Raw genomic sequence first — 17,286 nt, 5'->3', positions numbered from 1 at the left:
CGATAGCATATGCAGTTGTGGAGAAAGAAAATTGTGAGTCATGGGCATAGTTTTTGGATCATCTAAAGCTTAACTTGGAGATCGATAATGGAGCTCACTGGACCTTCATGTCAGACAAACAAAAAGGTCTGATAGAAGCATTTAATGATATATTGCCTTTTGTCGCTCATAGATTTTGTGTTAGACACTTGCATAGTAATTTCAAAAGGGCTGGATTTGGTGGTAACACACTAAGAAATGCACTTTGGAAAGCTGCTAGTGCGACAACAGTAAGGTGGTTTGATGAACGCATGGTTGAAATATTTGATTTGGATCCCGAAGTTGCTATTTGGTTGAGAGATAAGTCACCTAGTGAATGGTCTAAATCTCACTTCTCCGAAGATGCAAAATGTGATACCTTAGTGAATAACATATGTGAATATTTTAATAGCATGATATTGGATGCAAGAGATAAGGATTGCTCATGACAAAAATGCAAGCAAATAGGGATAAATCTGCCAAGTGGAGTTCTGATGATATTTACCCCAGAATTAAAAATGTATTGTGCAAAAGTCAAGCTGCCGCTTCTGAATATATTCCTAAAAAATCAAATGAGTGGAACTATGAGCTTATAGGAGCTAGCATAACTGACATTTGGGCCGTAAATTTGTTAAATAGAAAATGCAGCTGTAGAAAATGGAATTTGATAGGGCTACTTTGTAAACATGTTATAGCAGCAATTTGGGCAAAAAATGATGAAATCAGTTCGTATATTGATGATTGCTATAAGGTGGAAACTTATAGAAGGATCTATGAATTTGTTATTCTTCCTATGAATGGTCAAAGTATGTGGCCGCAACATGATAATATTCTTCCTTTGCCTCCAAGAGTAGTAAGACAAAGTACTAAAGGGAGAAAACAAAAGAAGAGAAAAAAAGAATCAGATGAAGTTGGCGCGAGTAGGAAAAAAGCTAAGAGGAAGCAAAAATATTTAGGATGCAGTAGATGCCACAAGCTTGGACATAACACAAGAACTTGCAAGTATAATTTGTTGCAGACAGAGTCTCAAAATGTATCTCCGCTATATCATGAATCATCTTCATCATGTGCTCCTACAAAACTACCAGTACTTTTTCTTTTATCTATAGCGTATTTCACTTAATTTATTATATTAAATTTGTGTAAACATTTCCACTAATTCATTATACTTCACAGGTTAGAAGAGCTGCAGAGAATCGAGCTAATTTTAAATCAACGAAGTGACAGTGCTCTCGTGATTGATGTAGTTTTGCGAAATTTGATTTATGGTGCAAATTTACATTTGAGTGATAATTTTATGTGATTAGTTGTTTTTTTTTTGTTGTTTTATGTTATTTTCTTTAGCTGATCATTGTAGTGTTTTTTGGTGTTGTTTTTGTGCAGTTTAGGGTAGCTTGGTGATGCTTTTTGGTGCAGTTTTGGTGTGGTTTGGCGCAGTTTCTATGCTAGTCTTTGTGCAGTTTGGTGCTAATTTTTGGTGGTTGGGTGCTGCTGTCTGTGCAACAATTTGGTGCTGTTTTTTGCGTAGTTTGGTGACGTTTTTGGAGCTGTTTTTGTGCAGTTTGGTGACGTTTTTGGAGTTGTGTTTTGTGCAGTTTGGTGCTGATTTTTGGTAGTCTGATGCAGCAGTTTGGTGCTGATTTTTTGGTGGTTTGATGCTGCTGTCTAGTGATGTGTTATGTATAGTTTGGTGCTGATTTTTTGGTGTTTTGATGCTGCTGTCTAGTGATGTGTTATGTATAGTTTGGTGCTGATTTTGCAGTTTTCTGCTGATTTTTTGGTGTTTTGGTGCTGCAATTCGATCAAAGTTTGATAGCTGCTATTTTTTGTTGTAGTTTAAGCTATTTTCTGCACAAAAATTGTTGAAAACAGAGCACTATAGTTCAATTTAGTTGCTGATTTTTGAACTTTTCTGCAATTTTATGCAGTTTCATTGATGTAATGACCGATTATTAACATGAAAATAGAATCATATTTTTTGCTCACAATATTTTCTCAATTGTGTTCGTTACTTTGCCTTTTGCTTTAACTCGCATGAAATAACGACCAACGACATAATTGCAATAAGACAATGAAGAAAAGAATTGAAAAAAAGGGTGAGGAAATAGTGAGATAATGGCAAAAGAAATGACAAAAAGAAAGTCAATGGAGAAGAATTGAAAAAAAAAAAGAAGTGAGGAAACAATGAGATAACGGAGAAAAAGAGGTGGAAAAAGAAAGGAGACAGATTGACTTATAATGTATGTTAATGGTGTTTGTTAACAGTTTTTGTAAAAAGTGGATAGAAACCAAACTTGACAGAAGGGTGGATAGTTAAAGGACCATATCCGTTAAGTGTATAGTTAAGGGACTATTTTAGACCTACTGTGATAGTTTAGGGACCATTTATGTCATTTTCTCACCGAAATTACATGCTAAATATTTTAGATGAGTTTTAGGGATTCCTGTGTCATCTAAATTACTTGAGATGGTGTTGAATCATATGTAAATTGAGTCAAGAGAAATAAGTAAGAATTTTACCGGTTAATAAAATAGTTGGTGGATTTGAGATCATGAATGAATTCAATAGGAAAAACTCTAGTATTGGCAGAGTGAGTGATTTCAAAAAGTTATTATGTGATAAAAGGGTTATGTGATGATCAGTGGGAAGGTGAAATAACTCTTAATGGAGTAGTTGACAGCAAAATGAGGTGAGTGACTTGGGGATAGAGTATATTTCAAAAAGTTATTATGTGATAAAAGGGTTATGTGATGATCAGTGGGAAGGTGAAATAACTCTTAATGGAGTAGTTGACAGCAGAATGAGGGGAGTGACTTGGGGATAGAGTATATGAATTCAAGGGGTTAGTTTTTTATCGCAAGGGAGGTGGTTAAAGGATCAAGGGTATATAGTTCAAGTCTTATGTTTTTTTTTAATTATTTACATGTTATAATTATGTGGTGGATTCAGATCGACCGATGATGTCTACCAATACGTATTGTTTGTACTGATATTATTTTTGCTATGTCACTTGACAAGTTTGGTTGCAGGATTTGTGATATTTCTTAAGTGAAGTCGATGTTGATCTCTGACAAGTTCTATTCTTCTTTCCTTATGGTGGAAATTCTGTGTTATTTTTCATGATTTGTACTCTCTTAGAAGTTCTTGTACCCTGCTTAGACTACTTACTAGGAAGGGTTCCATGTGCTTTTCAAAGACGGGGTATTTTATCACGGTTGACAATTGATTTTTATAATTAAATAAGGTGATATATTCAATTTTGTTTATTTTCGTGATTTTTCAGTTCTAACTTGGTGATAAGGGTTCTCCTATCTAGGTGTTAGAGTAGGCGTCCGTACAACCCAATTATTTAATTTGAATCGTGACAATTTGATATCATAACATTAAACACGGATCTCTCAATATAAAATCAAATATCGAATATAGTCCTGATGATTGATATGTTGACGTCCACATTTAATTTTCAGAAAACTATGAAACATTTAGGAAATTATTCCAAAAATGAAAAAATCATATACTTCCCATCAAGTCCTTAACTAATCCTCTTTTTAGTTTTTCTTTAGGATTTATGCAAATACGTTTGCTTGAATTTTCTACTATGCATGATTGACTTTTTGTTTGAGCAATTGCTACGAACTCCCTTGGAATTGATTTTTATTTTAATAGTATTAACTACAAGAGGTATTAAATAAAATTATTTTGATCTCATTCTCAAATGAGTAATTAAAGACTAATGATTATATGTCTTTGGATAAATAAGATAACTTTGTATTTTGATAAAAACATTTACCAAACTCATGAAGAACTAAAGTTAATTGTTAACTAGTTGTTATATTTGTGTACAGGTGTATGCACTAATGCAATATCCATCACTTTTATGATAACTTTCAATTTTTTTTAAAATTCTGAATTTTAATTATTTAGAATTGATCAGTTATTATGTGTGTTTATTTTTTGAATTTGAATCTTACTCATTCAAAATTCAATTATTAAGTCTGTCTATTTTATTCCTACAATCTTTTTTATGTGTTTAAAAACGTTTGAATAATTAAGATTTATGATAAAAAAAAATTAATATCGTGAAGAATCAATTCATTTAAAGATTTTAGTAAAGATGGCATTTTATTATTATTCTATCATTTTCACCACTAATCATTGTTGCCTTAAATATTATTGACTACCCCAGTCACAACTACACCACCACAATCAATTGTCCTCATCACTAGTCATTATTTATATTCATCATTATCAACTACTATCACCATTAGCACTAATCATTATCGACAATCGTTCAACAATTATCACTACACCAACCACCATTAACTATCATTATCATTCACTATAAGTATTAGTCACTAGGGAATTTGACCGCGCTTCGCGCGATGGTTAAAATTTTTAAGGGTTAATTTTACAAAACTCACCTCCCTGTGGTTTACAATATTACGTATACCTTCCATATTTTGATTTTTTTGTAATCATTCTTTAAATTTATTTAAAATAATTATAAATTAATTATAATTTGACAACTTGTCCTTTTGTATTAATTTATTCATATTAATCCACATTATTTTAAATAATTACTTATATAATGAAAGTTTTAAAAGTAAATCATTATGAAGAAGTGTGATTCTTTGTTTGGTAAAAATGGACACGTTTATATATATTTATATAATATATATTATAGTATAAATTTATTTGTGTTGATTTATTTTTAAAGTATTTATTAAATAAGTCATGTTTGTAATAATATGCATTAATATGAAGAAATTAATACAAAGAAGGACAAATTTTTCAAGTTATAATTGATTTATATTTATTTTAAATAATTTTAAAGAATGGTTACAAAAAAAAAAAAATAAGGGATGTAGGTGTAATATCGTAAACTACAGAAAAGGTGAGTGTTATAGAGCGAAACCAAAAGGAATTATCCCATTTTTTTAATTAAAAAGTCAATTTGTGATCTCTATCAATGTCATGTCTTCTTTTTCTCCAGTTATAACATCATTAATTGTTCAAATTATATTATATTATCAAGATAAATACCAACATTGTTTTGTTAAACTTAACAATTAATATTGAACAAAAGAGAGAATTTATTCTTAAGCAATAAGCTATAATATATATATATATATCTTTTAATTAATTTCATTTCTATTGTACATAGCAAATATTTCGTAGTAAATTATGATACACAATACATACAAGCATTTATTGGCAATTGATCCTTTTAATTTCTTTTAAACTAAAAAAAAATTAAAAATATTTTCTATAATTGTTATTAAATAAAATAAAAATGAAATGAAAATTAAAAAGAAACTAAAACAACCATTGAGTTAAAAAATATTGGCATATACTATTTCCCTATCGTTTATCCTTCGCTAATGCCTCTACTATTATTTTGTTCTTTTTTCCTCCCTATATGTTGTACAAGTAAAAGAACACATAAACACAAAGAAGGTAAAAGAATTGTATACAAACTACAAAGTAGTAGTGATTCAACTTCATTTAATTGAAGTTTGCTGATAATTATTTTTAACAATTGAAGAAATGAAACAAATCCATTACTGATTTAAATGTTAAGTATTGATGTTTATTACTCAATAAAAACTAATATCCTCCTCATAATTAAGACTCATAAATATGTTATAATAAAAGTTGTAATTTCATAATTATATATAATAAAAATATTATAAAAAGGATAAAGAAATAAAAATATTATAATACCAGTATTTCGATATTTTTAACAATTATAAAAAATTAAATATGAGTAAAAGAATCATATACCTTTTTATAGATTTATTACAACAAAATGTTGGAAAATTTTGTCAATTGAAGAACAAAACAAGAAAATAAGAGTAGCATAAGTCTTTCAACCTTTTGTTCTTATTTAAACGACGTTTATATATTTATATTAGTAATTGTAATTTAATTTTATATATATATTAAAAGGTTATTTCGTGTTGTTTGGTTATAATATTATTATATCTTTTATTCTATTACTTTCTATTGACATTTTTATGAGGAAAAATAAGAGACCAAATTATATAAATAGAAATTATACAACAAATAACTCTCATACTTCAAAAATTCAGTTACTCTTACTTCGAATTAAATTTTAAGTTCATATACAAAATATACTTAAGAGACATCATGAAATACACAAGAAAGAATGAAAGAAAGAAAAAATAATACAATACACATATTATTGCGACTTTAATCATTAAAATTAAAAGTAGAAGGGGAAAAAAATCAACACATAATTGTGTAAGATCTTGTCATAACCACTTCACAAGCATATCAATATTCAAAGCTTTCTTCTTCTTTTTCAAGTCAAACAAAGGAAGAGAGGCATTACTCTTGTTTGATATTCACTTCACAAATCTATCACTATTCAAAAGCTTTCTTCGTATAAAAATTAAATTTAAGAGGCATCATAGATATATATAAGAATAAAAAGAGAGAGAAAATAAAGAAAGAAAAAAAGAAATAGTACAATACACATATACATTAAAAAATAGAAGAGAAAAGAAATCAATACATAATTATCTAAGCTCTTGTCAATATTCAATTCACTTCACAAGCCGATCACTATTCAAGAGCCTTCTTTTTTTTCTATTATTTTTTTAAGCCAAATAAAAGCATGAATATAATACTATGGTGATAATGAAGGGTAACTTTGGATAAAATATCATGAAACAAAAAATATGAATTCATATAGAAAATAATGGAGGAATACGGTTTCATATTTAATATTTAAAGGTTATGAATATGAAAAGTTGAAAATTATGAGAGTTATGAATATATGCACATTATATCTAATAAAGAAGATATATTATGGTGGAAGATGAAAAGTTGAGTACTTGAGTCTTGAATATAAAGACTTTATGTGATATTAAAAATAAAACAAATAATTAAATGAAGAAAAATGGCCAAAAAATAGAGAAAAAAAAGAGAAATATGAATGGAGGTCATATAGAGGTGTCACATCACCTTGTCTATGTTTCTCCTTTATGAATTTAGTAGGAAAAACTCTAGTATTGACAGAGTGAGTGATTTCAAAAAGTTATTATGTGATAAAAGGGTTATGTGATGATCAGTGGGAAGGTGAAATAACTCTTAATGGAGTAGTTGACAGCAAAATGAGGTGAGTGACTTGGGGATAGAGTGTATGAATTCAAGGGGTTAGTTTTTTTATCGCAAGAGAGGTGGTTAAAGGATCAAGGGTATATAGTTCAAGGCTTATGCTTTTTTTTATTATTTACATGTTATAATTATGTGGTGGATTCAGATTGACCGATAATGCCTACCAATACGTATTGTTTGTACTGATATTATTTTTGCTATGTCACTTGACAAGTTTGATTGCAGGATTTGTGATATTTCTTAGGTGAAGTCGATGTTGATCTCTAACAAGTTCTATTCTTCTTTCCTTATGGTGGGAATTGTGTGTTATTTTTCATGATTTATACTCTCTTAGAAGTTTTTGTACCTGCTTAGATTACTTACTAGGAAGGGTTCCATGTGTTTTTCAAAGACGGGGTATTTTATCAAGGTTGACAATTGATTTTTATAAAACATTTTACTAAATGACTTATAGTATTGAAAAAGCACGGTGAAATTACTATATTTAATGTTATTTTTTAAATTAATCTATTAAAAATGATATATTTTCATATTTAAAATAACCTATAGCTTAATACTTATTATTTTACTTCTCATTAATTGTATGACCACAAAAATAGCATGATATAGATTTAAATTGCATACTGAATTAACAATCGCTACATAAATTAAAAGGGAGAAAGTGACTAACCACTATAATAAAAGAGTCATTTGGTGGCAATTTTTTTTAACGATAATATTAATTTTATAAAAGCATTTATCAATAATTAAATTAATACTATTACATACTAGATCAAAAAATCGCCGCATAAATTATAAATAAGAGAATGAATAATAGAACCACGGGTCCATCATCGATCTTATTAAAATTTGGATAAATTACGTAATTACACAATTTATGATAATATCATCTCTAAAAATTCCTACCATTTAAATTAATTATGAAAATCTCATTTTTTCTTCTCTCTCTTAACATTCAAATACATTACTTCACCTCTATCATATACATTACAAATTTATTTGTGTACATGTATATGGTACAAATGTTATAGATGATACATAACCTCAATTACTTCACCTCTATCAGATACATTACAATTTTATTTGTTTACAATGTATTTGGTACAAATGGTATTGTTGATGCATAACTTCAATTATTTCAAACCTAAATCAGTATTTATCTGGTTTATGATTATGAATATGATACATAACTTATATATCTGATACATAACTTATGTATCATTTTCTATGTATCGGACCAAAGAGCAATGCGTCCGCAAGTTCTGAAAACCCCAAAACTATTGTAATTTGAACTTAGAGTAATCCTTCAAAAAACTTTGTTGATTGTTAACAAGTATACAAATCTTGTTCCTGCTACAATATTCTTTCAATTTATTTTGTGTACATTGACCTAGTCGCCTCCCTATAAAAGAAAATATTTCTAGATCTTTAACGTTTAGACCAAGTCGGTAAGGAATGAAGAATTATACTTGGACTTTGTGTCACCCCCGACCCTACACCCTGGGCGCGACTGACACTCGAGAATCATTGTTGTCCCCAAGCGGACCCTTGGCCTGGCTTACTTACTCAGCGGAAGACTTAAACATAAGAAATATAACTCATGCAATAACTTAAGAGATAATAACTTAGACAAAATGGCAACTCAAGTCTTAAACGTATACAATTGAAATGAATAAGACTAAAGAACTATAACTATCTATCTATGAAGCCTCTAAAACAAAGAGGGATGTGGGGAGAAGACCCCCGATCATCCTAACAATGAAATACTGAAAGCAAATGATAAAAGGACCCCTCTGAAAAGCTAGGAGGCTCACCAACAGACTCTGAGTGCTCAACTGGATCAACGAGGTGCTGGGTGATGATCCTGGTTACCTGTGTCTGCATCATAAGACGATGCATGCCAAATGGCATCAGTACATTGAATGTACTAGTATGCGAGGGCAAAACTAAACATAACATAAGCTTGAACGAATCTGAAAGAAACACTTACCTTGGCTTTACTCAACTCATGAATAACTTAACTCAATATAAGCAATAAAACACATGAAATATATGGAGAACTTTATAAAACAGTAGAAAGCAACTTAGTTCGTTAAAGAATATGCAATAACAAACTTAACTTTACTCATATAATAAAGTAATATAGTTTATGTGGGAGTTTCTCTAACCGACAACCACCACTATGAGCCTAAGTGGTGATACAACGTTTTGCCCACGCTACCAGAACTATCCTATACTTTGTCGTCATATAGGACGCCTTAACTAAGTGGATCCACTAGTGTATGCTTAAAAGCACTTAAGGAATCATGAAGACAATCAGGAGGTTGGCAATGCAATCCGTTGCGCGGGGATGCGATTCGCCAAGATGGGGCAAATCTTTCCCATATCTCTAAAGGGGCCCTTGGGCCACTTGACTGTAAGGAAAAAGGGAATGATGACCTTGGGTTGTACCTAGTCTGAAACCAAGTGGATTTATTTTTTGTCCCATAATCCCCCGCTATTATACATATCACGATACGTCATAGCTGTAAATTTTTTGTATGATCCTTTACTGCCCATGCATAATGGCTACATGGTTTATGGAGACTTGAGTTATTATGAACTAGTGTCCCCATATCGGTGCTCAATACTACTCCCAAAATGTACTTAGCTCATATGTTTTTAGAACAAAACTTATTTCTTTGGTTTGAGATAATTACTCAAAACTTAGCTTAAAAGCTCTCTTGGAATCGATGTTCCCTTTCTTGCTCAAATGTGAAAACATTTCTAACTTTTAGGAATACTTAGTTCCCGTATAATCTTTGAAGAAATGAACTTTACTCTTAACTCTTTAGTCAACTCGAAACTTAAGTCTTAAGACAAAGTTAAAACGTTTGCGAAAAACTTTTGAAAACTTTATGAACTTCTCTTGACTTGCTTCTTAACATCTAAAATTGACTCTTCACTTTACTTGAATTGAATTATGGATTCAAGGTTCATGATCTCATGTTTATGGATGATTTCATGATGTTTAGACGTACCTTAGAGTGTTGGAATCAACTAGAAAATATAGGTACGTTGCTAAGGAACTAGTACGGAAAGAAGGAGGGAATTGGGATGAACTGGCGTCCTTGGTGCTCTGAGAGGCGTGGGGCGCCAGAGCCCAAAGTTCAGAGACCCCTGCTTGGGGCTCTGAGAGGGGCGACGCCCCAGAGGCAAAATATCAGAGGGTTCTGCTTGGGGCTATGAGAGGGATGACACCTCAGGCCCCTATTTCGACTTGGTTCTTTCCCCCAAACACTTAGAAACAACTAATTCATCAATATATGCAATATTTAACTCGAATTCACACCTAAATACATGAATCAATCTCAAGAAACTTCAACAACAAGAACCTACAAGATTCCAATTGAATTATCATCAAGAACTCATAGGATTTACTTTCAAATCAATATAACTTTGCTAAATTGAATCCTGATTGGCGCGTGGGTGAACTACCCAACGCTATGTGATCTCACATACCTCATAGGATTGAATCCTTGGCGAAATCAACAGCCAAACTCGAACGTTCTTGACGATTCTTGATTTCTCCTCTCCTTTCTACTCTTTTCTCTTTTCTCCAAGCCCTAGCGTGAACTTCAACTTTTCTAAACTGACTAAAATCTGATTTTACCCCAATTAAACTCCTAAAAATGAATTAAAATAATTGGGTAAGAAAAAGACTAAAATACCGTTCCAAAATCCGGATTAGACTTTCCTTATTTGAACAACCCAACTTCAAATGGGCATATCTCACTCATACGAACTTGGAATCGCGCAAACTCAGCGGCGTTGGAAAGATTATTCCAAGATTTTTTCTACAGTAACTGGAAGTACACCTAACGCATGCTGAGCTACAAGTTATGGTCATTTGATGTTGACTAAAAACTCAACTTAACATACTTAAAAAATTTCCAGATTTCAATTCTTTCCAAAAGTGACTATTTCCAATTCTTAGCTTCTTCCTAGTTATTTCAATTTGCGAGATGTTACACTTTGTTTTGAGGAAATAACTGTATTTTCCTTATACTTGTTTATTCTTTAAGGTCAAAGTCCTGGATAATAAAGAAAAGTGGTATGCTATATTTTTAGTAGGGGTGTACATGACCGGATTGGTTTGGATTTTTCAACTATCAAACCAAATCATTTGTGTAAAAATTTTAAATTTATAAACCAAACCAAACTAACAAAACTCGCGTTTTTTTTTTTTGAGTTTTTCAACCTCGGATTGGTTCGAGTTTTTCAAATATTAAACCAAACCATTTGTGTCAAATTTTTTAATTCTTAAATCAAACCAAACTAATAAACCTCGGGTTTTTTCAGGTTTATGGATTTTTCCAGTAAAGTATTCATACAAACATATAATTAACTTGTGCTCCAAATATTTCTTTATAAGTCCAACCAGAATACAATTATCTAAGGTGTTTCTTAAGAAAATAACACAAAATATGAGATGAGTGATGACACTAAAATATTCAATAGAAAATAATAATGAAATCATATAAAATAAATATTGCAAATTGATAAGTCATAATGAAAATGATCATAATTTAAAAGTACTAAATCATGCAAAAATAAGTCTAATAAGTATTAATTACATGATTAAACATTAAAAAAATAGATTATGTATTTTAAATGTCTAAACCAATGTAAAACTAAAGAACAAATATTCAACATTGTTGTCATTCTTAGTGTTGAATTAATTTATTTTATAAGCATTAGTATTGATTTAATTTCAAATTGAGCTTTATTGGAGTTACTAATATCTATGAACTATAACCTTTATTGGACCATTCAAAATTTTAAGTCTCAAAAAACTTGAAAAAATATGTTAAAACATAAAAATTACGAAAACGTATAAGTAATATTTAAAAATTACCAAAGTAAATACTTTTATATATTAAATAAATTTTAAAAATTATATATATATAATGTCGGGTTGACTTTTTTTTTAGTTAAAACCAAACCAATTCAAGTATAGTCGGATTTTTTTTTCAATACCAAACCAAGTCAAACCAAACCATTCATCGAGGTTTTTTTCGATCCAACATGATTTGTGATTTGATTCGATTTTCGGTTCGATTTTGTACACCCCTAATTTTTAGGATATCTTATTTACATTATGCACTTAGGGCCCGTTTGGATTGACTTAAAAAAGTAACTTTTAAATCAAAAAAAAAAAAGTCAAACTGAAATGACTTTTAAGTCAAAAAATAAAAAGTAGAGGGAGACCTGCTTTTTGATTTTTGACTTATTTTAAGTCATTTTAAACTTATTTTAAGTCACTCTTGACCTTGCCAAACACTTCTCAACTTATTTTAAGTCATTTTGACTTATTTTAAGTTATTTTTTATATTTGTCAAACATTTCCAAAAGTCAAAAATTGACTTTAAAATAGATTTGACCAATTTTTAAATTAATCCAAACACCCTCTTAGTACAAGATAGTAGAACTAATATAGAGAATCTGGTTTCAGTATTGAAGGTTGTACTATTTGGTGTTTAGGCTGAAAATCTTTTAAGACACTCTTCAACCCCCTCTAGTTTCCAAATGATGTACCAAAGCAACACTTATTTTTTAATAAAAAATGATTAATTTAATTAAACTCACCTTAGAAATTAAAATAGAAGATTTTTATTAAAGATGACATCATTTTTATATTCAAGCTCAAGATTTCTAATTAAAAATTAAAAAAATTCGAAGTCTTTTAGAATAAATTTTGGAAGAAACTTTCTCCACTACCACTATTAATTATCTGGATCATTCACAAATGTACAAAACGTAAAAATTCTAGAGCAAGAAAACAAAAAAAAACAAAGAAAAAGGAGGCAAGAAGAGTGTGGTAGGTAGCCAAAAAGAGAACGTGTCACAAAAATGTGTTGCAAAATTTTGTGAATGTGTTCAAACGTGTCACAACATGCAATGCTACGTGTATCCAAACTTTAGCCCCTCCATTTCCCATGCCATATAAATGTCCTTAATTTATTTTTTCTTTTATAGTATAGTATAAAAAATCTACACCTCGCTACAATAATCGATAGAAGTTAAGATGGCTCAGATTACAATAGACCCACAAGGTGAGAAAATTGAATCTTTTGTACTGTTGAGTGGTCACAAGATTCCTGCTATTGGTTTGGGCACTTGGAGAGCTCATAATGCAAGGGATTCTGTTTATACTGCTATTGTTGAGGTACTCTACCTCGTCCCATTATACATAATTATATTGTATCGTATTGGTATGTCAAAGTAATATTGCGAATTGATTATATGTTGATTTGTGTAGATGAAGTAAATTAATAATTTGATTCAACTAGATAAACAAGTATTCATTAGTGGTTGTTTAATATTGAGAAAAAAAAACTCGATCATAGTAATTTGGTTTTAACTATAAAAAAAAAACAATTTGAACCAACTCAACTCGACGTTTCATGTATACATTTTTAAAAATATTTTATCATACATAATAATATTTATTGTAATATAATTTAGGGAAAAGGGTCAAATATGCTCCTAAACTATTCGAAAAGGTTTAGATATACCCCGTTTAAAGTTTGGCTCACTCGTGTCCTCGCCGTCCAACTTTTCGTCTACATATGCCCTTATGGGCGTTAAATGTCAAATGGAATTGCCACGTTATTTTTACATTACCACGTGGCATTTATATTAAAGGAAAAAGGGTCAAATATACCCCTAAACTATTCGAAAAGGTCTAGATATACCCCCTTTTAAATAAACTACCCGACCCGTTTTCAACTATTTTTTCGATAAATCCCGAAAATGAGTAATTGACTAATAAAAAACAGGAAAAATATGAAGAAGAAAAAAAATTAACGCCAAAAATTCGCAAATAAATATAGTAACCTTAAATTCAACAATTTCAACAATTTTTTTAAATTTTTATTTTTTTCGATAAATCACGAAAATGAGTAATTGATTAATAAAAAAATATGAAAATGACTTTATGCTGAATTTTTAGGTTATATTTTTCATATTTTTTATTAATCAATTACTCATTTTCGGGATCTATCAAAAAAAAAAAATTGTTGAAATCGTTGAATTTAAGGTTACTATATTTATTTGTGAATTTTTGGCGTTAATTTTATTTATTTTTTTCATATTTTTCCTATTTTTTATTAGTCAATTACTCATTTTCGGGATTTACCGAAATTTTATTATTGAAAACGGATCGGGTAGTTTATTTAAAATGGGGTATATCTAGACCTTTTCAAATAGTTTAGGGGTATATTTGACCCTTTTCCCTTTAATATAAATGTCACGTGGTAATGTAAAAATGATGTGGCAATTCCATTTGGCATTTAACGCTCATAAGGGCATATTTAGACGAAAAGTTGGACGGCGAGGGCACGAGTGAGCCAAACTTTAAACGGGGTATATCTAGACCTTTTAGAATAGTTTAGGGACATATTTGACTCTTTTTAATATTTTTTGAACTTTTTCATAATTTTTTGTCTCTTTAACATATATAAGTTCAGATCAAACTTAAAATTTTAAATGATTCAATAAATTTTATAGCACAGATATATTAGTAATTTGAATAAAAACTCAAATCAGAATCAAAATCAATATTAATAGTAACAAAAGAAATTCAATTCAGCAAGAATGACAATAATATTTTAGATAGTGCATTGTTTGGCCAAGAAAAAAAAGCACTTTATTCGAAATTTTCAAAGTTGATGTTGGAGCGTGTGTTCGGTATACTTTTTGCAAGTACTTTATTAAAAAAAAAAAAAAAAAAAAAAAAAAACCACCCCACCCCAAAAAAAAAAAAAAAAAAAAAACCTAGCCACCTAGGACGATTAACGGTATGGTATTTTCGATTAAAAAAAATTATCTATCAAATTAATTTGGTATGATTTGGTATTTTTAAATCTCATTTTGAAATTTTGTGTTACTCTGAATTGATAATTACAGTTTGTTCGATTTCGACTTACATATACTCATATAATAAATAAAGAAGTATGACTTTGATTTTTCGCCTCATTCATTCTGGTGCGTGTGAGTCGCTTAGAATGTTTTGTGATCTTCATTCCCCAAGGCTTGCCCTTTGGAGCATGAAACCCAACCTTTTAGCAAATTTGATTATTTAAAACTGTTTTTTATGAGAATTTATGCTCTTGACTATGGCTGCAGGCTGGCTACAGGCATGTTGACACAGCGGCAGAGTATGGAGTCCAAGATGAGGTTCTTTTTCATTTGTGATTATCCCTTTTAAGTTGCTGAGTTATATCAATGTAGTATTATTATGTACAAGTTGTTCAGCATACACATACGAACGAGGCTTAGTTTTCTAAACAGAATTATTGTGCACATAGTTTAAAGTTTTCTATAACAGAATTGGTAAATAGATGTCATTTTAGACATTTAGGATCGACGTGCAAGTATGAAATTTCAACAGTGTTTTGTTCTTTACATAGGTTGGTCATGGAATTAAGGCAGCTATACATGCAGGAGTAGAGAGATCAGCCTTATTTGTCACATCTAAACTATGGTAGTATGATGAACTTATTTTAAATCTCTAGGATTTTTTTATACATCCAACATGCAATTAAACGAATTAAGGAGATTTTATTGATTGTTTTAGGTGTTATGATTTGTCACTGGAGAGAGTTCGACCTGCATTGATGAAGACACTCAATGAATTGCAACTGGATTATCTTGATCTTTACCTGGTACTTCCTTCACACGGCCTTTTTCGCGGTATTTAGTTGGTAGTTTTGAAATCTAATAGGTGAATCTGCACATTTTGTGTTGAAGATTCATTGGCCCTTTCGTCTCAAGGACGGAGCAAGTAGACCTCCAAAAGCAGGGGAAGTGTCTGACTTCGATTGGGAAGGCGTTTGGAGAGAAATGGAGAAGTTAGTGAAAGATAAACTCGTACGAGATATTGGAGTATGTAATTTCACTGTCAAGAAACTTAATAAGCTTTTAGATATTGCACAGATAATGCCTTCTGTATGCCAGGTTAGTTGAATACTAATTCTCGTCTTTCAATTAATCGTATCGATGTCCTCCTCTTCTTCCTTTTTTCGTATTTATGGGTAATGTTATGTACTGATCAGATGGAGATGCACCCCGGATGGAGAAATGAAAAAATGTTGGAAGCGTGCAAGAAAAATAATATTCACGTCACAGTAAGTAACTGAAACTTTATGCATATAACATATATCAACAATGATTTGGTAGCTAACAAGTTTCAAATGTAATGAACTTGAGGTACTACTAATACCAAACTTTATGCATATAATATATATCAACAATGATTTGGTAGCTAACAAATTTCAAATGTAATGAACTTGAGGTACTACTAATACCTCGCGGAGTTGAGACTTGTATATATTTATTTATGCCTGAGGTCGATTGCATCTACTTTTTTCAGGCGTATTCACCTTTGGGTTCGCGAGAAGTTGATCTAATTCATCATCCTGTAGTAGAGAGAGTAGCAGGAAAGCTAAATAAAACGCCGGGGCAGGTGCTAGTGAGGTGGGCTATACAAAGAGGAACGAGTACAATTCCGAAATCTGATCACTCAGAAAGAATAAAAGAGAACATTAAAGTGTTTTCATGGGAAATTCCAGAGCTAGATTTCCAAGCTATTTGTGATATTCCAGATCAGGTACTTCTCTCTTGTCATTTAAAAGTTCGTTATTACCAGTAGTTCCTACGTAAACAATAATTGAATTCTCATTATTTGTTTGTGCAGATGCGAGTATTAGATGGGGAGGAATTGTTTGTGAACAAGAGTGATGGGCCTTACAAGAGCGTAACAGATATTTGGGACCACGAAATCTAATTTATGTTTTTTCTTCAGTTTGCCTTGTTTTAGTATATATATATATTTCTTTCGCCCTTATTAGCTTTTAAAATAAAATAAGATGAAATGTTGTAGTTGGATGATAATAGTGGGTAATAGTACTATATTAATCTTTGAATATATTAAATTTAATGCTTTAGGAAATATATGTATTAGATATTGAATAATTATATTTAATATCAAAGGTAAAATAGACACAAAATGGTAAATTATATCTTGAATTTTCAAACTGAATAAGTATTTTGATAGAAAATTATTTTTAGTATAGTTGATA

At 30.4% G+C, this 17,286-nt stretch overlaps 1 protein-coding gene across 1 annotated transcript; it reads left to right on the top strand.

The window, feature by feature from the left end:
• The first annotated feature begins 13,214 nt into the window (after nucleotides 1-13,214).
• On the top strand, nucleotides 13,215-17,100 carry LOC102593411 (aldose reductase). The gene is made up of 8 exons (XM_006360769.2): nucleotides 13,215-13,370; nucleotides 15,332-15,382; nucleotides 15,616-15,689; nucleotides 15,783-15,870; nucleotides 15,956-16,162; nucleotides 16,261-16,332; nucleotides 16,578-16,814; nucleotides 16,902-17,100. Exons 1-8 carry the CDS (start codon nucleotides 13,230-13,232, stop codon nucleotides 16,989-16,991), a joined length of 960 nt encoding a protein of 319 aa, XP_006360831.1. The 5' UTR covers nucleotides 13,215-13,229; the 3' UTR covers nucleotides 16,992-17,100.
• The last annotated feature ends 186 nt before the right edge of the window (nucleotides 17,101-17,286 follow it).

Source organism: Solanum tuberosum, unplaced genomic scaffold (assembly GCF_000226075.1).
Source record: "Solanum tuberosum cultivar DM 1-3 516 R44 unplaced genomic scaffold, SolTub_3.0 scf00332, whole genome shotgun sequence".
NCBI lineage: Eukaryota > Viridiplantae > Streptophyta > Magnoliopsida > Solanales > Solanaceae > Solanum > Solanum tuberosum.
Note: the sequence above shows the minus strand (reverse complement) of the source record. Positions and strands in the feature narration are given on the sequence as shown.

What these genes read in the sequence shown, in the direction of transcription:
- LOC102593411 (XM_006360769.2), top strand. Translation starts at nt 13,230, where the DNA reads ATGGCTCAGATTACAATAGACCCACAAGGTGAGAAAATTGAATCTTTT. An exon ending in TTTGTCACATCTAAACTATG is followed by an intron (nt 15,690 to 15,782) that starts GTAGTATGATGA and finishes TGATTGTTTTAG; the next exon opens with GTGTTATGATTTGTCACTGG. An exon ending in TTTGTGATATTCCAGATCAG is followed by an intron (nt 16,815 to 16,901) that starts GTACTTCTCTCT and finishes TTGTTTGTGCAG; the next exon opens with ATGCGAGTATTAGATGGGGA.